A 22,432-nucleotide genomic window follows, 5' to 3' on the forward strand; every position below is an offset into this window, starting at 1 on the left:
AAACGATTAATTCAATAATGACGTATCGATCAAAGGTTAACCCATTGAAAATAATAAGGTATCGCGTAGAGTAACATAACTTTGTCAAAGTACGTAATAGTTTTTAATTGGAAATTCTTCAGATAAGAAAACCACAGTATTTCGTAGAATGCGATAACACAATCGAATTTAAGTATCGTGCAGAAGATATGGTATGGTAATTTAATAATATAAAATAAAGTAATTAGAAATTATAAATATTTTGTTTGCTTTTACGCGAAATTGATTAATAATACTGTTAATGAATATTTGTTTACATGCATAATTATCAAATCACACAGCGCTTTTTGCAATAGGTTATCAAGTAAAAGTATAGGATATGAATATAAAGTTTTCCACAAACGTTTCATACAATAATTTATTTTGCTTCGATCCTTAACACTATTATGCTACATTTCCATGGGCCTGTATTCAGTGGACCGAGTACAGTGGGCTGAATCTTATTTGTATTTAGTATTTCCGAATGAGGGATTTAAAATTTCAGGATCAGAAATTTTACTACCTTTACATAGCAATTAAATAGATCCGAACATATAACATTAACGATATAAATAAAATAGTCTATATTTCATTAAGGATAGTTTTACTCTTTTAATAAATATACTGTTAATTATACTTGAAATGTCAAAGATTAATAAATTGATACATTACAGTGAATGCAAGATGAGATAGTAAAATGTCTGTTATGAATTTCCGATCCCTCAACCGTTCACCAACTTAAATAATAGATATTTCCAATCATAAGAGATAAGTACTGCCTTTTAATATCCTGCAATGGATCCTTTTTTTTATATCTATTTATGGGGCTTCGTTCAACAACGTTACATGTACTGTCAGAGTATGGATACAGAGAATAAATATTTCTCAGGCACTACAGTAATTTCAGAATCAGTCTGCGCCTCGCATATAGTGTAACTTTTGTGTCGGTATTTCTTTTCTCAGCGCTTTCTCTGAATTGTCTATATAATATGCTCAATTAAATTTTATTAATTCGACGAACGAAATTAATAATGCGCTATGCTTTACATAAAATTTAATACATTTTCGTAATAAGAAGATAACATCCGAATTATATTATGATAAACAATTGACTCACGAGATATTCGACGATTCTGGATTACTTTTGTCACACGGTTATTACCGGAATTTCTTTTTTATATATAAAAAATAGAAAATTAAATGAATTAATACTGTTTCAATTCATTTTTAGAGATTCAGAATAGAACATTTTGACACAATTCGTATGATTCATTTAAAACCAAAAATGTACATTTTAAGTCAGCTATTTCATATCGTAGTATCTTATAAATCTTATAAATCAATATAATATCAAGTTGCCACTTGATTAATTTACCATAAGACCTGATATGGCAGTCTTAAAAATCAAACATTTCTTAAAAAATGAACTACGTATTTTGTTAATTAATTTATGTAGAAAATAAGATTAGTTACTGCTATTGTCATTCATACGTTTTCATCTCTTTTGCTTTTGATATTACAGCAGACATTTGCATAATAAAGGTAATCTGGAATCATTGTATATCTTGTATATGCGAGAACTCTAAATATAATAATATAAGAACCCAACACTAATTATGTAATATCTATATTTATATATAATTGCAGTTCACTTTTGTTTGCAACCATTCCATTTGTCATAATAACCCATGCCTCGCTGTTCAAGTTTCTATAAAATGCTCGTATTCCAATAAACAGTTTCAGATCTTCCACAGAGTCCGACACAACGGAGCAGATTTTTTACTAGGATTTAATGTTCACGATTGTGTATAAAAAAGTGGGACTACATAAAAGAGAAATAGAGAGTTATTCAGGCGCAGACTGTATGATTTAACACACTAGTACATGATACTTTGCTGATATACGATAGACACTTGGCTTGACATAAGATAACAATTCTCTCGTAATTACGACTGATTATGGCGATATTCATGCGTGTTTCTAAGAAGAGGACCAAGATAATTAATCAATTTCGTGGTACGAATTTTCGTTACTATTGTTCCCCCCTTGCAGATATGCAGATCAATGAATACAATATGTTCGTGCAGTGTTCATAAAATCATAGTTATTGATCATAACGAAACTTTACGAGTCAATTAATTAAATTTTTTTTTTTAAATATATTCAGAGTCATTGACCAATTACACAAATGTTTCGAAAAACTTAACGACTATGATTTAATTATAATAAAATAGTACAGTCCAAATTTAATGCCTCTTTAACGATCAATGTTAATAGTTGCCAATCAGTCCTATTCTTAAAGCATACATTGTGTTGGGCTTTTGCGAATGATGGAGATATGCATTTATGAGGGACACACTCGCCAATATTAGCTCGTCACGCGTATGTGCATACGTATACATACGAATCGGTATTACGCATATTGATGCGTGTAATACAATAGGGTGTCCAGACAATGGCGCAAAGGATTAGCGTAGCGCTACTCCTAGTAAAAAACTGAATCTAAAAGTCTTTTATAATTTTTCCGTCCAATACGTAATTACCGAGTTATTGATAATTCAATTGAGCCAGTCATAAGCGTGATGTAATTAGTCGTGCGTCCGTGAGTGGCGCGAGTGACTCCTTCCTAACGCACCAAATAAGTTGTACTTATTATCTGTTGAATTTAATTGATTATAATTCATGAATTACATATTGAACAAAGAAATGGTGAAGGACTTTTCGATTTCGTTTGCGATAAAGAACAATGTTATGCTAATCTGATGCGCAGTTTTCGAACACCCTCTATACGCATATACGTATACGCATATAACTAGGTCAATTCAGCTACTTGAGCTTTTGTCTAACAAAAAACTATCTCGATCTAATGAAAACTAGATAACTCGGCTTGTCAGCTTTTAATTTATTCATGTTTAATTTGCTAGACAACGATCAGACTATGCCATCGCAAGGTACGTTTTCATTGTATGACAATGGCTTCACGCTCTGAAAAGAATGATGCACAATTTCTTTTGCTTTTCCTTTAATTTCGTTTCGTTTAATTGTGCGTTGCGCGTCTCAAAGGAATATTCGATCGGTTTGCACGCTGATAGAATACGATAAGAGTGAAAAGAAATGACTCGCAATCGGAAATCTATCTGAGACACCGAGATAAGCATTTATTTTTAAATAGTTTGATTTTTCTGGGTCAAATTCTGCCTATTACAGCAATGTTCCACGTAAGTACCCATGACTTCAATTTCCTTCTCGATTCCTGCCACGTTTAATGAAGAATGCACGTTCGTTCTTATGCGATTAATCAGAAGTAAGTAAAATTTAAATTGACGACATATAAAAATACTTTTATGGAAGGAGAGCATTAAGGTGATTATCTCTTCAGAGCATAAAGATTTATTCGAGGTTCCGCGTAGAAGTTTTTTTTTTCATCGTTTCTCCATGTTCATTTTTTGTTTTTCGTCTCTTTTTTTTCCTACAAACTTGTAGACATAATCAGGCTACAAACAATCCTACTGTATCGACAGCTTGATTATGTGTCTTCTGTGTATCTGTGTGCGCATGTGTGTAAGAGATTGTGTTTGTGTATATGCTATTATAGACTTCTTGCTTTTTCTCCCTTTTTAAACTTATACACGTTATACTTCGGAAACAGACATTAGCTACATATCTCACTAGATTTTTCATTGCGCAGCAAAAATATCGCAATTCGAATCGACCGCGTGCTTTCGTCACGTAATTACATACATATAGTATACTACTCTTTTGTATGATGAAAACTTCAAAATAAGACTTCCGAGAAGCTAATCAGCTAATCGCTGTTTTTAAACTGACTCGATTCACGTGTCGTGTATCGTAGACACTTCCGTCTTGGCGCTCTTTTCCAAATGACTGAAACGACCAGCATAGGAAACAAGTTGATCGTGTCGTCAATAGAGAACGAAAATATTTTCATACAGTTACGTATACAGTTATACATTTATACATATTGTATATTTATCCTTTGTTTGCTGCAATAGTAACGTCGCATCCACGTAAAAATATCAGCGCTAAAATTATTAGATTCTGCTCAGTAGTCTCGCACGTTTTGTGGCGTAATATAATTAATTGCTCGAAATAAAAACTACACAAATACACTGAAAAGCACCGACGGATCATTAGCCTGCACTTTCCATTGGGCAAAATACGCGTAGTCAGTAGTTACATACTCTTTTTTTCTTAACTGTACTTTGTCCTGAGTAGGTACGTAGTATATGTTAAATGTACAGATTTGTCGCGATACAGCTGACGAGAGGAACGCGCGCAGCCTCCTCCTCTGTTCGTCATTTCCGCCTTCGAAATTTTCAAATGAACGTATTTTCGTCCTGCGCAATGGATGAAAGCGCAACAACTTTGGTTAACATCGAACATTTCTTACGGTTTTTAACGATACAAATTAATTATACCTATAACGAGTTATATTTTTTTCCGTGTTTATCCTAGATACTTAAGCAGTGTGCGGCCCAGTTTCTTCAACAAACGTTAAAATTACAATAAATCAATGTTAACGATTAACTGATAATTATGAAGTGTCAATTTTCGAGGTATTATCTTTGAAATTAATACGGGTAACACGGTCACTGATAGACTTCCCAACACTTTCGTTACAGCGTGACTGATCCTGATGTTATTTCAAATTTCGCGCCATTCACCAGAACCATACATGAATCTATAGTAGTTCTTTTCCTTTCCGTGAATATAATGATTTTTACGGGCGTTCAATAAACCGGGCAATAATCTGTATAATATGTGTATATACAGGCTACAACATACAAATATTATTTAATCCTTTGTGCTACGCAATATTTCTGCAATATATATCTATTTATATATATATATATATGTATTCATATATATATTAATAAATTCATACACATATACGCGTGTATATATTATTATATATGTGTATGTAAATGTATTTATATATACATATATATAACCATTTACTTATAATATACTTGGATTTTATACTGTAAACTAATTACTTTAATTTAAGTACTAAACGCTACTGTATATCTTTTCCTCGTGTATACTTTAGCAATATAGTACACAATAGGAGATTCTGCTGCAGTTACGTGAGGAGACTTCAATCAGGTTTTCGATACAAGTACATAACGTAATTATCAAAATGTCTATACAGTATATCAATGTAACGATATAAGAATACACGAAAGGAAAGGACAATTTTGTTTGTCGTGGGTTCTCGCACTAATATGTGGAAACATAAGGAAAAAAACTTTAAGGATAAAATCTAGTGACTCGATGATTCGCGATCGCGAGCAGCTATGTTTAGACTTTTAAAAGATCGTGAGATACAAAAGAAATAGCGAAACTTAGTAGTTACTTAATTCAAAGTCTCGTTTACTACTGTATAATAAATTTCGAAATGACTGTCGTAAGACAGTGAATGTCATCTGACAACACCACGCGAATTCGCATGTGAATTCGTACGGGGGGTAAACGTAGCTTATTGTTAACAACAGCAGATTACCAAGTACAATATTAATAATATTGTTAGTGTATTTAATAAGGTACACCGATCACAATTTATTGTTTGAAATTCCCCAAAAAATGTCTCGTTTCTCAATACAAAAGTTCCGTCAAAAATATCTTTCCTTTGTCGATTGCTATTAATAGTCAAGTGTTATGTGCCAGTGATTCGTTCGAATCAGTTCAGTGTCGAAATCCCGATCGTCAGCTAATCTTAAAAACACGTAGTTGACGTAAAAGAACATATTCTCATCGTATATCCTTCCGGTTTTCGACGAACGCGATAACACTGGCCAATAATCAATCGATAGCTCGATATTTGGCCGTCATGGGCAAAAATCGATCGTTACGCTCGGTCTCTTCGTCCCTTCGGAACGTTCCGTCTCGTTCGATAGAAATAAAAAAAATATTGGCAACACTAGGAATCATCGCTGGTTGATTAGGGAGCCCGTGATCAATGACTGTAATCAATCGGTCGAATTGACGATAGATTAGCCTAATACTCAAACGAAGGATATCTGCCAGTTGGGAAACTCGCAATAAGAAACTGTCTGATTCTAGGCTCCCATTTGCAACAATTTACGGAACGGGTGACGCGAATGCGTTTTTGAATTTTCAAAGGAAAACTTCGTTACGTAACACTCGGTACACGCGGATAATGAAAAGTTTATCATGTTTTCCACTGAATTCATTGTATTTATGAGATTAGACATTTCTTTGTTTTCTTGTTTGTTCTCTTTTTCTTTTTTTCTGAAAGAAAGTTCATCCACTCGTGGCTCCATGAGTGAGAACGGTATCCGCACGAAGTACCTTGGTATTTTCGATGTTTCATTTTCCCAAAAATTTGTAACTCATCTTTTCGTGAATTTGGCTTTCCGTTTATGGGCATGGTAACGCGAGACACTGAGACTTCGTCATTCGTAATTTTCCACAATATTTGAAAGTCGGTTGTCATTGGTATCCTTGGAAGTTGCAAGATTGTTCGAGCGGAAAGAGGTAGAGTGGGGTTAAAAGCTCTTATCGATCTAATGCCGCTCACGCTGGAATGGTTTAATCAAATAAATAAAATAGTAATGGATGTATGAGTTTTAAATTTCCATTTTGTCTAAGCGCACGCGCGACAGTCCTAAGCATACACTGACGCAACAAGTATTGCAATGCTGTAACTTAAATTGCATTTCGCGATGCAGCAATATCTCAACTGTAATGTCGTTGGTATTTCTTATATTGAAATACGCACCATATCGTACATAAATATAATTCTAAGCAAAATTTCAGTGTTTAATATGGAATTATTTTACACTAACCATTACTCGCAGTATTATTGACATTATATTTCAGATCTGTGCAAATAAATATTTCGTAATTAAAATAAGATATTAATTTTTCTTGACAGTTAGCCATCAACAAATGACCACTGTTCGCATTGGTTAATGTCGTAAGTTAATAAGGCTAGACGAAGAATTTTTGTGTGCTTAGGATATTTGGGAGAATCTTTCTCATTGCTATTGTGCTCTCGATAAATGAGATCTAGACTGAAAATGAAATAAGACCGACTGTAGTGGTAAGAAATGAAATTTGGAAGGAACGAACTTCCTTTGAATACTTTTACATTCTCGGTACTTTTATTCAGGACTCCCAATGAGCAATGATCGTATTATTTACGTCTCGCTGAATACCCAAAATTCGTTAGAACATCACAGGCGAAAGCGATTCAGATTTCGAAATTGAAAAAAAACAAGAATAATGAAATTTTTGGGGAAGAACGCTGCTGGATATTTCTGTTTACTCAGGTTTGAGACGATGCCACTGAACGATGGTTTGCCTCGGTTTTGTGATCATATCTTGCCAATGTTTCGTTTCGCTCGCACCACTGCCGTTTTTACCTGTAATAATAGAAAGAAAATGCATTAGCGATCGAGTGATTGTGGTTGGAAAATCATGTGGATTCAAAGTCGGAAGAGTTTGAGTAAGTTTCCTTACAAGGATAAGACGACCCCATAGTTTCTAAGATTATAAAGCCAGGACACTTTTGTAACATTCTGTGGGCTTACTTATTCTTAGCTACTATCGCATTAGCCGTACAATTAATATAATTAACAAAATATGCAATAGATCATTGATTCTTTTGATAATTACAGCACGATAGTGGGTATTCAATTTTATTAAATATAACGTAAATACGTAAGTATTTCCAAATAAATGAAAGCATACCAGCAAGCTGAATCCGTCCGATAAGTTCATTTCGACCAATGTTGTCAAAGTCCATAACCATGACATCAAGGGAGCACTCCCTGATTTTCTCCCATGGTACATTGAAAGAAAATCCTTCGTTGAAAATGGGATTAAGCGTGCACTTGAAAATCGGCGTCTTGCGTTTCTCTATTCGTTTGTCACCGAATTGCAGCCATACCTTCACGTACGGATCTGTCGAGATAAATGAAAGTTGTCACAAGCATGAACAAAAAGAAGCACAAGATGAATCACTCAAAAGAAGAACAGCAGAAGACAGATTTTTACATCTTTTTATTCTACTTCTTTTCGCGACATATCGACGCATAAGAACGTTCTGATTCACTCACCGGATTTTCCATTGATATCCTTGGCTTTGAGATTCCTGGCCTTCAGCAACGTCAACGTCAGAGTCGAATTGCTGGGATGATAACACAGCGAGCATAAAAGTTCGCCACATTTATCTTTAGCTGGTGGCTTTAATGCCTTCCAGAACGACGGTTTCTCTGAGAGATCGACCTGGGACAAAAATATTTTTTTCAATTTAATGCATATCACCTGTCTTCCTTTTCCTTATTTTCCCTCTCTCTCTCTCTTTCACATTGTATCCCTTTACATGTCGCTGTCCGTTTCTATGTGACTTGGGCCCATGTAGAGTGCGAATGCGTCAAAGAGAGGACCAGCGTACGTTAAGTTACTTTTGGTTCACATCACATTAGTATAATATATCACGCACCGTGTGCAAAAACGAGGAGGAAATAAAGGAAAGGGATGGAAACGCAAAAAATTATGGTCCAGATGGATGTTCCCAGCTGTTGTAGCTACACTGGCTGATTCGTGAGGGTCGTTTAATCTCTAGGGGCGTGTTGCCTATCCTCTTGTGTAATCATATTAACGTGCCTAGGTTTACATTATTGGCAGCGGAATCCATGAATGCGATTCGTCCCTTACGGAGTACAACGCTCTCTACGCCTGGGCAATAAATGTCTACACGTCTATAGAGTTTGCCTGGCGGATTACTATATAGTTACACATATGATTACAGTATAGTCATAGACGAAAATAAATATACGTATATTTCATCTTACAGCTTTTGTCAGCATTTTTTAAAAAGTATTATCTATGTGGGTATACATAATTTATATTGTACGTTTGTAGTATCGATATTTCGAAATTATTTCGAAATTAATAATCACAACGAAATTTTTGAAAAAGCATGTTTTTAATTTCTTTAAAAAATACTACTAGAATATTGTTTTTGTATTTTTATGACGTATATGCATGTACGTGATAATAGTGATAGGCTAGGATAGGTCAGGTGCAGTAGGCTACTCATTTGGTACTGTAGAATTTCGATGTCTAATAAAATTAGAGGTAATGACGACATATGAACTTAATTACTAGCTTTAAAGACCTTAACCGAAATCGCTAATATTCTTGGAAGTAAATAGTACTATAGCGGCTACAGTCTCTACGTGATCGGAAAATCAAAGGAAATTACCTGGCAAAGCGGTAAGAACATTTCCCCTATGGAGTCGTCTCTTGAAAATCGATCGTAGTCAAAGACGTGAAGGTGGAGGACTCTGCTCTGCAGCTTTTGAATTGGAAAACCTGCGGACATTTTCAAGAGATTCAAGTAATTGTTAGCCACGCGAAAAACTTTGAGTATGCACGAGTGTTGAAATGCGTTTGGAATAATAAATCGAAAACTTTTCCGTGTGGTCCCTTAGCGTCGAGTTACGTGGATAAAATTTCGAATAGATATACCTGTCGGCCGTTTTCTTTGAATTTGACCTTTCGCGCGGAGAGATGCGACTTGGTAAATAAGATAAAAAAAGGGAAGAGTAAAATCTTACAAGTGCTAAATATACTTTTATCTAATTCACATGAAAATGGATGTGAACAAATCCCACTTGGTTCTCAAGATAAAATATTCACACTGCTGCGAGCACATTTCGTGATCCTATACTGTTGATACTATGAAAGGATGATCCTCTTCTGTTTTTTCCCGCAGGCTCCCTCGCCCGCCAAGAAGCTGTTACTTTAGAAAAAGAAATATTTACTCTCCTCGATGTCACGTGACGCGTTATTCGTGTTTACGTGGCGAGAGCATCTTACAGGATACGTAAGATCTCGAGATGCTATAGTAGCTACGTACTAGGGTTGGAGCACAAGCTGTATAAAGAAAAACGGAGTAGCAGAAGATGAGAATTTTGCATTGGAAATCTTCCAAAGATCAAACAATGCCAGTAACAAAGATATCCGAAGCGACAGAAATTTATACGTATATAAGGATAGATTGTGAAGTTCTAAAGTTAAGTACGATATGATGTCGTAAGATTTCGTTACCTTCGAAGTAAAAGGTTTCGTTCCATCTTGGATTCAAGGTTCGTCTTTTGATCTTCGTTTCGAGGCGATGCTTCTTGTCAGGAAGTAAAGTCACTCTTACGTAGGGATCGGAAGTGCCTGATAGATCCTTCGCTGGTAGATCCTTTCCCTGCAAACATATTCACAAAGTCAGATTTCATTCGAGTCTCTGAATACTATATGAAATGATTGTATAAAACAAATATAAAGTGTATGTCCGTATGGTATGATTCAAAAGAAAAATTTTGGAAATTTGAATTTTACGCGGGTAATTCAAAACACTTAAATTGCTAGACAGCAGTATTAGCGACGGATAACAATTGTGAGTTGAGTGAACCGCGATATTTTTAAACTGTACCTGTAAGAGGATTTATGTGTTTGTTTACAGCGACGAAAGCGCTATGGTGTCTTTCTTCCCTTATTTTTCACTGACGAACAACATCCTTCTTACGAACTCTGAAATGTTTCTTTGAATACATATGTATTACTTCACGACGTTCTTGTTTCCAAGACTCGTACGTTTTACTTATGTCACCGCGCACTTGTGCACGAGAAGTTTTAGTATGTGTATGTTGTAACTTTGAATAAAAGGTCGAAAGTTTTAAGAAAATCAAATCAGTAAGTGTTCGCATTGAAAATACATGTAAAGAGTTATGAAACAAACGGAACAAGTTTAACGCACAGTATTGAGATAAACATCACAAATCCCGTCCAACGAAAAATGTTTTCTGTAATAGGGTGGTCTCCGTGGCTTTTTTAAGGGACGTAGATAAAATAAATAATAATAACAAAATCCTTACAATAAAATCGAAAATCAACTCGTTATTTATATTTAAACTTTAATAAGATTCAATGAAGTAGCCACTGAAAGATTGAAGGGTTTGAAGGAGTTTTTGTTTTATATCATTCAGTCTTTTAGTGATCACCCTGTATAATATAATAAAGATATATGTGAATGTTAAATACGTTTATAAATATAAAAGTATACAAAATAATTATAAACATTCAGGGTCGTATTGTTAGCTCATGTTAATCTTAATTTTCGCATAAAGGGATGATCGGGCCTCCGTGAAATATCGTGTATAATTAATATTTCAAACGATTACCTTTACAGCAACGACCAACTTTTAATGACATTTCACACCAGTTTTTATCTCCTACCAACTCAGGCAATGAGCCCCTAACTGAAATACCGGCGGTATCAGCATAAAAAGATAATCTTTCTTTACGAGTTACTATAAAGCTAAACGATACCGCATTCGATGTCTTATATAAAGCCTATAACGATACAGAGACCAATGTAGAGTATTATTAATTTCACAAGTTTATAGTTATCAATTTGTATCGCCTTGTAATCTAGGCCAAGAAACGAGATATACCAACAAATATATTTTCTGGCCATACAAATTGCTATTGATGACAATCTACAAAATGTTTTGCAAAAGCAATCGGTCTTGGACAAGATACGATCAAAATCAATAATTACACTAAATATTGGATTTATACTATACAGATTTTGTATGTGCCCTTTATCAACTACCTCATAATACAACAAACTTGTTTAATATCTTAATTGCATTATAGTTACGCAGTCTTGTACAAATTAAACTGTTCGTCTTGGTTTGCAGTCTTGTTAGTGGACATTGTTGTAGAGATACATCAGGCGCTGTGCTGTCGTGTTTGCGCGGTAGCCTGACGTCAGGCGTCTACAAAAATGGCTAAAAGGCTGCCGAAAACACAACTGTATTGTACCTAACGCTGATCATGATTAGGAATCGTGGAGTATTTATGACCCGAGTAACCTGCTTATATCTACTTGTAGTATATAAGTTAATTATAATTAAAGTCGGTATAACGTCGTTACTCAGCCTAGTAACTTTTTCTATATATTCTCCTTGCGAATGACGAGCACGCAAGATAGAATCTTTAGGAAACATCCGCCAACTAAACTTTTCGGTCCCCGGTCTTCACTGATTCTACTCGTGTACTACTAGGACTTTGAAGAAAATACAATTAGACACTGAGGTCCTGCGGAGCGTTTACTAGTAAGGAGAGCAATCACAGAGAGTAGTATAAAAAATATAGGACGAATGTTGCAACCTGAATATGCAGAGAAAAATAGAGTCGTTAAAAATATATACTATGTATGCATTTTACAATTTCATTTTCTTTTTTTTTTTTGTAAATCGATAACGTCAATAAAGCTTAATTGGCTGTACCATCAGACATGTAATTAATAACATTCATCGTGATTTGTAAATTTAAACGATCAATAAGCGAAATCTGTCGTGAAGACAGATATTATTGTTATTCAATCGACTTCAATAGTTTCGCCGGATTTTCGGGAAACGTGAATGGTTCATCCTGACTTATATGTTAAGTTTTCTTTTTTCTATTATACAGCAACCATAGAGAATCATGACGTAAAACATTTGTCTTTTGCTCCCTCAAAGATCATTAATTTAATGCAACAGGTAGAGCCAGAAACATGAGCCAAGAAAAAGCAGCTAAATGAAACTCTAGAATAACACCTTAATTTCCGCCGTGTCACAGTTCATTCATGTTCGTTATTAAAGAAAACATCAGGCTCTTACGCTACTCCATAGTCGTGCTTAAGACAATGGTTAATTATAATTTGATCGTGGCGTCACTATTATTCTCCAAAGGGGAGGATGCCACTATTGTTTTATTATTTTTACAAAATTTCTTTTCTTATTCAGTGTTGACATTACCATATATAAGGGTAATTCGATGGAAATTTATTTCAACATCCCTTATGAGTAGATGTATAAATACATCTTTAGAAATGGACATAGGTAAGTAAATCTCATTTAAGAAAATACAAACGAGGATATTTCCAGATTTTACTTGGAACTTATCAAAATGCTTAGCTTTCAATTAGGAGTTTACTGGAAATTCAAGACACGTAATTTTCATTTAAATTACCAATCTGTATGGCAATTATATACAGTGTGTACATTTGAAAACTTCCCAGCTAAATATTTCTAAAACAATGCATTGCCGAAAAAAAGTTTAAACAAAAGTTCTTCAATGTGCCCGATTTGAGGATGTTGAGCTCTGTTTTCGCCCTATTCGCTGGGGAAGCAGTTATGGAGGGATCTCCCAAATTATGACGTAACCAATGTGCTAGTTACTCATTGCTCTCGATACAGTTTAAAGGGACGACTCGAAGAAGGGGATAGTAGTTACTAGCTAAAGGGATTTCGACCAATCAGAATAATTCGTTCTCCAAATTGGCTATTGTCAAAGTAGTCTATCTCGGGACACCGAGGAGGTGCCTGGAGATGCCTCGCGCTCTCGTGTTATCAGTTGATAGTTTTTCTAGCCGCGTTGTCTATACCGTAAGGAAAGTTCTCGGTCGTGTAGTTTTCGCGTTCGCTCTCGGAAAATTAAGAGGAAAATTAATAAGGAGCAGTGCTGTGCCTCTGAGTGTCCTATGGATACAGTTCACGACCTCCACGGATTAGTTGAAGCAGCTCCGGTGAGGATTCTCAATTTATTAATTGGTGAAGGGATCCCTATTTTCTATCTTTTGATTCGTTCTCTTACGTTATCGTTCGCTCTGCATTTCGTGCTATTTACATTACGCTTCATCCGAACCTTTCTACCGTAATCCACAGCCTGAGCGGCCGTTCATTTTCGGTACCGTCTGCTCTCGTCTACGCACCCAGTTGCGTTTCTAGATTCTACGCGACTCCTAAAAATCGACGCTTTCTGTTGCGTTACTCCATTTCACGCTACATCAAAAATTGAAAGAAAAGGAAGAAAAGTTTAATCAAACGAAAAGAAAAATTGCACACGAGAAATAATTTTAATAGACCCCTTGTTACTTATTTGAAAATAATTATAATTATACCTTAGCCCTACAATAATGTCAAAGTGAATAATGATATAAAGGAATAGCTTAAGAAAAAATATAGATAAATTTAGTGCAAATTACACATGTCAATGGCCACATAGAACTGTGTATTTTGCTGATGCAGAGAACTTGAGAAAATTTTAATAAGAGATCAAAATAGGGGAGAAAGGTAAAATAGACATTTTCACTAGAGAATAGATAAGATTGCAAATTTCATAATGAAGAACGCGATTATTATTAGAATATAAGAGACCGAAACTTTTGCCAGCTCGAAAAGTTGACTTGAATAAATTTACAATTCTCGATGAAAATGTTGATGGTGTCATTAGGTACGATATTGGAACATTACGTTTTTATCTATGCATTGATTTTATCATTAAAAAAATTTCAAAATTTTCATACATTATTTTATACATTTGACAGTACCTTCTGATACGCACTTTAAAAATATTACAAAATACATAATAACTGTTTAAGAAAAATATATATACTACTAAAATACTGACATTTTTATATAAAAAAAAAATTCAAGTGAATTTTTAAGTGTATCAAGTAGTTACAAACTTACAATGTTCATTACTTAAATGAAAAGAAAAACTTTCATGAAATTTTACGCAAGAAATACAGTAAAATAACAATAGAAAGCAGCTATCGGTTATTAGTCATACTAATAGGTATATTTACTGCATAATATGCTAATTCGTCGTAGGAATTAATTTCACATAAGTGAAAACGCTTCATTCGCCTAATGTAGCAGATTGAAGCCATTAATTTATTATACTGGAAAGTTTAAGTGGGCTTAGCATCATCTGACTGCAGATTTCTCATATAATTTGCGATCATTCTTCAATGAGTCGTCCTAAATCCCAGAAAATAGAACAAGGACTCAGTTAGTATGTGAACCCTTGGGTTTGAGAAGCATTAATAATTGTCAAAAAGAGGACAGACTTGTTCATATGTAAGTAGAGTCACCTTCTTAATGATTCTCATCTAGTAGAAACGACAAAAACAATAAATCCTAAAAATGTCAATTAGAAAATCAATTGTGAATTTTCAAGTTTAAACGAGGGTCAATTGGGACGATGTTCACATGGGAAGATTAATGTTGTACCTCTTGCTGGATGTACCCATCCAGCAGTGTAAAAAATTGGCAAAATTGATTGGTAGCCATGTATACATTTCTCGAAAGACAAATGTTCACCATAGTTTGTTTTACTGATTCTATTGTAACGCTTTTTCTTTTCAGATTCTTGGAAAACGAACATTAACAGATTGACATATTTAGCAAAGAAATGAGACGAGTCCTGTCAAGCACTTTGCATATCGTTTATGGATAACGGCAATACTTATATGTATTTCCACATGATGAATACTTTTTTCAAGTTTCCGTTGTGATTGCACAATTTTCATAACACCTGTTACTTAAGGGAGGTATTGCTTAGGAAAACGCTTTACTTGGATATTTGTAGATATTCGATCATATAATACCTATATACATATATAGATATAAGATGGATTCGATTTATTTGATTGTCTCGGAAACGCTCTAAGTTTTCAAATCGTTCACCACTGAGGCATAATCCCCGAGGAATAGGAATCTGCTATGGAACTTTACCGTGCAACCATACCTGATCTCTTCCGTTCGATCGTGACGAGTTTGCTACGGTATATAATTTTTTTCTCTCGTGATTTTCGGATAGATAAAAAAAATGTTTTACACGTATACGATATCGAAGTGCATTTATTGTCAAAATATGTTTGCATCACTTCCATATTTTCTGTTTACGGTATTGGACACATAGATACAATTCGGGATGACACGTTTCCAGTAGGGATTCGTATTACAATAAAATTCGACAATTTTACCGTTTTATTAGAAACTTTGATAAACGTGTATTTTTAATACGTGAACGAGTGAATTTCAACGATATTATTATATATTTGATAATCAATATTCGTATAATTTAATACTTCACTTTATATCGAATGAACCAATAACTGAAAAATCATATTGATATATTGATAAGTCAGATGGAACATATGCACGTCGTTTAATATTTCCGGGACGTCGGAAGTTAGAAACGTCATTCATCATTCGAACTGCGGTGGTACGCTGTTCCGAAATGTTACAAAAAGCTCTCAAGCTCGGCAACCATACTGTACGTGGCATTTGACAATAAAGCGGCATTCTGTGAAATAAATTGCCTACGAGCGAAAAAATATTGCTGGAAGAAGAAATAGGAGAGATGTACCGTGCTAAAAATGTATGTACATCAATTCGATTTACGTATAAAAGAATAATTCCCGGGATTGCAGATTTCGACCGAATTTAATACTTTTGTTATAGAAAATTGTTTTTAAATAAAATACATGCATCAAAACAACTCACCTGTAGTATGCGTAGAATGAGTGTGGTATTTTGAAAATCATATTCCAAACTGAAATGAATTTGTCCAACATTTTCACTGGGTTCTGTATTGTCGATGTACATGTCGACCAACGAAATGGATCTGCTCTGCAAAAATGCTTTCTGCAAATAAACGAATAAAACTGTATTATTAGTCATATTAAAGAAAAGTACAATAAATACCATTCTAAAATTGTCCATGGATAATTTGACGTAACAAAACTTGACAGACATTCAGTAGTAAAATCTCAGATTAAGTTACCATAATATTTCATTCGGTTAATGTCCAAAACAAAGGAAGTCCAATGGAGCCACTTTCTGCCGAATTATGGACGAGTCCTAATTAGTAATTAAACAAATCATGGAAAGGAATACTATCATCTAAGATACGACGAAGTATAAAACGGCAACTGCGGAGTAGCAGTTATGTTAATTACCTCTCGTAAAACAGCCAAAACTCACGAGGCTGTTCCGAATGGACGTGAATTCTCACTGATTCACGACCCCGTAAAATTCACCTTTTCATATTTTGCCAGCGACAGACAGAATCGGAGAATATCTTTATTACGTGACGAATAAAAAAAAAGTAAATTCAATACTAAATTCAATTCAATAATAAATTCATTCGCAGTCAAGAGATCGTGTCGTTGTCGCAAGATTGCAAGGAATAATAAAATCATCCCACGTCGTTAAAATACTCTGACAACTGAACTGATTCTGGTATAACATATTGAAAAAAATACCATAGTATCAATACAATAGGTGTAGACTCTAGGTAACATATTTAATTTGATTATATAATATCGACCTCATTTCCCACATGGCAAAGATGAATATATAATAAGAGAGGACGAAAAAAAAAAAGATAGAACAGAAATGGAATCTAAAATCGACGTTCAATTCGTACGATATTTCTTAGGGATTTTGAAGGATTTCATAGAATACGTTAGAATATTGAAAATCGTTTAGCTATAAGGCAGACTATGGTAATACGAAAGAAGAAATATTATCATTAATGTATATTCAGTGATATTAGAGCTTTTCGTCGACTTTCTCCGAATACCTTTTTTCGAATACAATCCAGATAAATATGATTGTCACTTGCTTTGGCACAAGACTTTCTTCATTCTACACCGAGTCATGGGTGTCTCGAAGTGAGGATCGTCGCTTCGACTACCTGCTGGACATTTTCGCTCTAAGATATCCACGATGGTCAGCGTACTACATCATACACTGTATATGTATACAGTAACTGTTAAATACTTACACGCGAATGCACGATGTCTTAATAAATATCATAAAACGAATTCCTCTAAAACGAATGCATAAAGTGAACAGAAGTAAACTTACTGAGGGATGATCACCCTTAACATTTTGAAGTTGCTTGTTCTGTGGACCTGCTGTAGGCGTGCGAGGTTCTCCGGCACCGCCGCCACCACCGCCGCCACCTCCGCCGCCCCCAGGACCACCGCTACCACCTGCTGGTGATTTGCTGCCAGGACTGCCTGTCGTTCTGCAGATGATAACATCATATTCCATCAGTTACTCAGTTCGCCTCAACAATTTGGATCGTAGATATGTATTTTTATAGAGTCAGCTTTTTATTGATGTTAGTTTAAGATTGCGTATTATGCATATTGCACATAAATTAATTTTTATGGAAGGTACACTACTCGTCAGTGATACCTTTGTTACAGTTTAATATTATTTGACCCATCTATGTGAACTTGCTAGCTTCAAATCGATAGCCGATCGGAACACATGCCGATTTACGTATTGAGTATAGTATTGTACAATAACATTATATCGCTATATTCAAGTGATAGAATTAAGTCGAGCAAAATCATTTAAGATTTGAATGTAGCGCTAGACGTTCAATTTCCTTTGACTTTTATTAGCTGAATAACCGCAGTTATAGAAATTTTGTGACCAGAAAAACACCCTAATGTATTATATACATATATATATAAAACTGTAATTATTATTAAATAGCTCTGTGAGAACACTCCGTATAATAGTTACTAAAGGATATATATATGCATGATATAAGAATAAATCAAACGTGTGATAAATAATATTCAAATGACAGCTATAAATAATATGGCCTACTGTAAATACGACTGAATGCCGAACATTGGCGATGATTTCCGAAGGCAGCGTTCGTATGTCAGTACCTGGACGTAGGGGAGGCGGGTGGGAAATGCCTGATATACAGGGAATGTATTTGCTTCAGACCCCTTACCTCTCTTATTCTTTTTTTTGTTTTTTTGTGTTACCTAAGTTTCTCATGCCTGCCACTGGGCTATTGCTTATTCGTGATATCACTTTGGTATCACTGTCAACTCCGTAGCCAATACACCAAGACGCTTTGAGCGGTTGGGTGTCGTTGGTTGGCGCTGGCATCGCTTACTGCATTCTCTAGGGGAGCAGTCACGTCCGTCTGCGTTCGCATTTCCTACTCTACTTGTCGTATCGGGTGCACGTAAAGTCACCTGGTAACTTCTAATCACTTCTGCTGGGAACGCTGTGCGCGCTGATCGACGAGTAAGGGGGTTTGCTAATGCTGACTATCGTGGTTCCTTACTTCAAACCTGCCCCGAGTTTCGGCGAGTGGGCGAGACGCGATGGAGGATTCAAGTGTAATTTTTAATATCTTAACCAGTTATAGGACCGGTTTTTTTTCGGACGAATTTTATTATTTTACTGCTAGAATATTTTTGTCTTTGTAAGTGGGTTGGACTACGAGAAAAAGACGGTGCCACTTCAGCGCCTGATATTAGGCTTCAGGGAGATACAATTTTTACAGGTGATTGTTTGCTGTATTTGGATGTCATATTATTGTTTATTATTAAAATAATTGTTTAACCTTGTGTGCAATCGAAAATTCGTTAAAAAACATGTATAAAAATATGATTATGTCGTTCTTCATGATGTATGAGACACTCCAGCCTCCGCTCTAGAGCTCACGTTGCTCCTCCATCTCGGAGTCGCAGCTATTGAAGTTCCGAGATACATAATTATTTTTTTATGACATTTTAATATTTAATCCTCATAAATACAATGCAATTAGTTTAAATCGCCAGAAACCTAAAGTTAGGCTTCCGGTCCTGGAAAGGTTCAGGATCTCCCGACTTTGGTCGGTCGCTGCTCCCGCGTGATTCGTTGCGATCGACTCGGTCGGAGGCGATCGCGTTTTGAGATTGGCTCCCGTTTCCGATATTCTGCGTCTGCGACCAAATGATCCGAAAGTGCTTAGTCCACGCATTTACACATATGCCTTCTTATAGCTTGCTACAAACCTTATTTTTGTATATTCATATCCGCGTCATTGTGTTTTACGTTTGTGGCTAAAGTTGGTCACAGTTCGGAATCTCCTTCAAAAGTCGTATAGTCGCGGGTCCCCGCTGTCCGTGGAGGCCGGGCTCGGATTGTGTGTTTTTGATCTGCAGACGGTTTCGCCCAATATTTTCACATAACTTCTGTAGTTTATAGTAACCGTTGTCCAACTGTATCCTTATCCTTTACTGGGGTTCTCCTTGGGCCTCGCGATTCAGGGGCTTACCCCAACAACGGTCCGTAGTTGGATCACGGAGGGGAGTAGCTCCTTTAAGGAGAGGCAATGTCTCACCGGAATGGGCTTTTTCACAAGATTTTTTATTTTTCTCTTCTTCTTTTCTCTACACACATCCTTCTATATCCATCATTTTTTCCTCTCCTACATCTTTCTTCGGATTTCTCCTTAACGCAACTTGCTTTGCAGTTGCCCTTTGTCACATAAAAAATAAGGATCACAATCAATGCGTAATTCTTACACTCACTTGGTTTACAGAAAATCAAATGAAATTAAACGTCTTGCGGTACATTCAAATACGAAATGAATTTGTTCGATTTGATTGTATCACTTGAGCATAGCGATATTATACCGCTTTATTCAATACTCACACCATATTTGAAGAAAATATATATGCGTCATCAAGCTACTAGGAATTAATGTGATTAATATTTATACACCTTATAAATAATATTATTCTAATTGATATTTAACTATAATGATTATAAATGCACGTATGGTTATTATTATGTGTGCAAGTGCAATAATCGTCACTTATTTTATTTGAAATGGCAACCAAGGACGAGAATAGAGAAGAAGAAATGTTAACTAAAATTTCACACCGTCGAAGCTTACGGCGTCGTAACGCAGACGACGTCCGCATCCCTAATAACCAATTCAGCGTTATAACCGCAGTTATATAACTATTAGAGCAAATCAGCCGAGAAACCAATAGCTTGCTCGATCATCAAGATTAATTGGTTGTTATGGGCTAATATCATTTTAGGTTATGGATCGGATGACAAATTATTGTCGTTTGTCATGTATAGGCGTTATGGATGATTTGGATTACCATTTAATATCAATACTGTCAACCAGATAAATTAGTATATTATTGGAATAAACAGCAACGTAAATAACATAGACGCAGGTACGAAATATTTTCAGGACACAATAAATGGAACGAATATAAATATGTTTAAAATCAACATAATGAAGTTCTAATTTTATTATTTATTTCCCGTTGTTAAATTTAGTTCAAAGTATCGCTAAATAGAGACGGTAAGCCCTTAGGTTCATTAGAATAATTTATCCGCCCTGCAATAGCCCAAAGACGATATTAGTAATTTTGCTTATTAAGGTTGCCGTAATATATTTAACGCGTTGACAGTTGATACTCAGTTGCGTGAACGACATTTTCTTGTACAGGCTGTAACCCTCGTCAACGCATTGCCAGGGTCTGTTACAGAATTTCATCTACTCCTAGGCCTTCCTCGTCAGCAGTTTCGATCTTCCGCGGCGCCTTCGAGCTATGTATACGTCGTCCTGGGATTTTCAACAGGCAGGAATTATCCGTTCCTATAATCCATTATTGACTTAACTAAGGGAAACGATTTAACGCCCCATTTTTTGGTCAATTGTAACAAGAAAATTGTTCTTTTTTATTATTTGTTCTTTAACAATAACAAAACCACCGTACCTTGGTACATGAATGACTAAATAATGAATATTTCAAAGAGTATCCTCGAGAGATTTTATCTTTTTTTTTACAGTACAATAAATAGGAATTTTATATTCGGAAATGGCAACAATCATTGATAATGCAAATTTTTCGTATTAAGGTATGGTTCAGTAGATAATCGACGATGATTGTGGATTTTTTAACAAAAGCAGATCTTCAAATGGTAGCAAGTTTTTTTACAACCTTGATGAATTATTCATAAAATTTTGAATCAATCGTCAAGGGGGTTAGATATCGAAAATATGCTTTCTTCAGGTGAGTAAGGGGAGAAAAGCTTTGTGGAAGGAAAACAAGGCGTGGAAAATCGGGATGCTTGAAATTTCTCAAACTCAGCTGTATCTTATATCTAAGAATTGGCATTTTTTTTTTCTTTCAATGAAATTTACAAATACACGAAGTTCTATGCATTTTTTATTCTTTGTACAACGACAATAACTTGTTATTCTCAAAGAGCCAGGTAGATAGGAATGCGATACATTGTATATTGCTCGAACAATTTGCGTCATTTAAATTGGTTTGTGATTCCACAACGCAATGGCGACTATGCAGGAGCAGTATGTTCAATTATCACGAAGGACAAAGTTCGTCGAAGAAAAATCTCCGAGGGCGAATTGAGGATAAAATCAGAATTGGATGACCTGGTACGCAGACCTATTCAAGGGTGGAGAACAATGCCGTTAAAACGAATCTCATTATTCATTATTAGAATCCAAGTCTCTCGATATCTCAATTCTGTCAATATATGTATAACGTGGCATCGTGTATTACTTGACAAATAATTGATTGTACATGAGATACATCATCCTCCATGGATTAAATGTTCATCAGCAAGATGGAAGATGACAGTGACTTAAAAATTGTTGAGAATAAACAGCCCTCCAAATATATTTTCGTTCTAATTAAGTTATGCAATATATCGAGCATGGTTCCGCT

At 35.2% G+C, this 22,432-nt stretch overlaps 1 protein-coding gene across 8 annotated transcripts in view; it reads right to left on the reverse strand.

Moving 5' to 3' along the window:
* Positions 1-379: 379 nt before the first annotated feature.
* The window catches only part of LOC107263675 (synaptotagmin-7), a 201,418-nt gene continuing 179,365 nt past the window's right edge, over positions 380-22,432 (reverse strand). For all 8 annotated transcript variants that reach the window (XM_025081021.1, XM_025081023.1, XM_015731144.2 and 5 more), the window contains 7 exons: positions 17,778-17,940; positions 16,410-16,550; positions 10,123-10,270; positions 9,275-9,384; positions 8,124-8,292; positions 7,756-7,968; positions 380-7,427 (listed from right to left, as the gene is read on the reverse strand). In XM_025081021.1, coding sequence (XP_024936789.1) covers positions 7,327-7,427; positions 7,756-7,968; positions 8,124-8,292; positions 9,275-9,384; positions 10,123-10,270; positions 16,410-16,550; positions 17,778-17,940 — 1,045 coding nt within the window. In that variant the 3' untranslated portion in view covers positions 380-7,326. The remainder of the gene's footprint in view (positions 7,428-7,755; positions 7,969-8,123; positions 8,293-9,274; positions 9,385-10,122; positions 10,271-16,409; positions 16,551-17,777; positions 17,941-22,432) is intronic.

Source organism: Cephus cinctus, unplaced genomic scaffold, assembly GCF_000341935.2.
Source record: "Cephus cinctus unplaced genomic scaffold, Ccin1 Ccin1_scaffold0160, whole genome shotgun sequence".
NCBI classification, from domain to species: Eukaryota; Metazoa; Arthropoda; class Insecta; order Hymenoptera; family Cephidae; genus Cephus; species Cephus cinctus.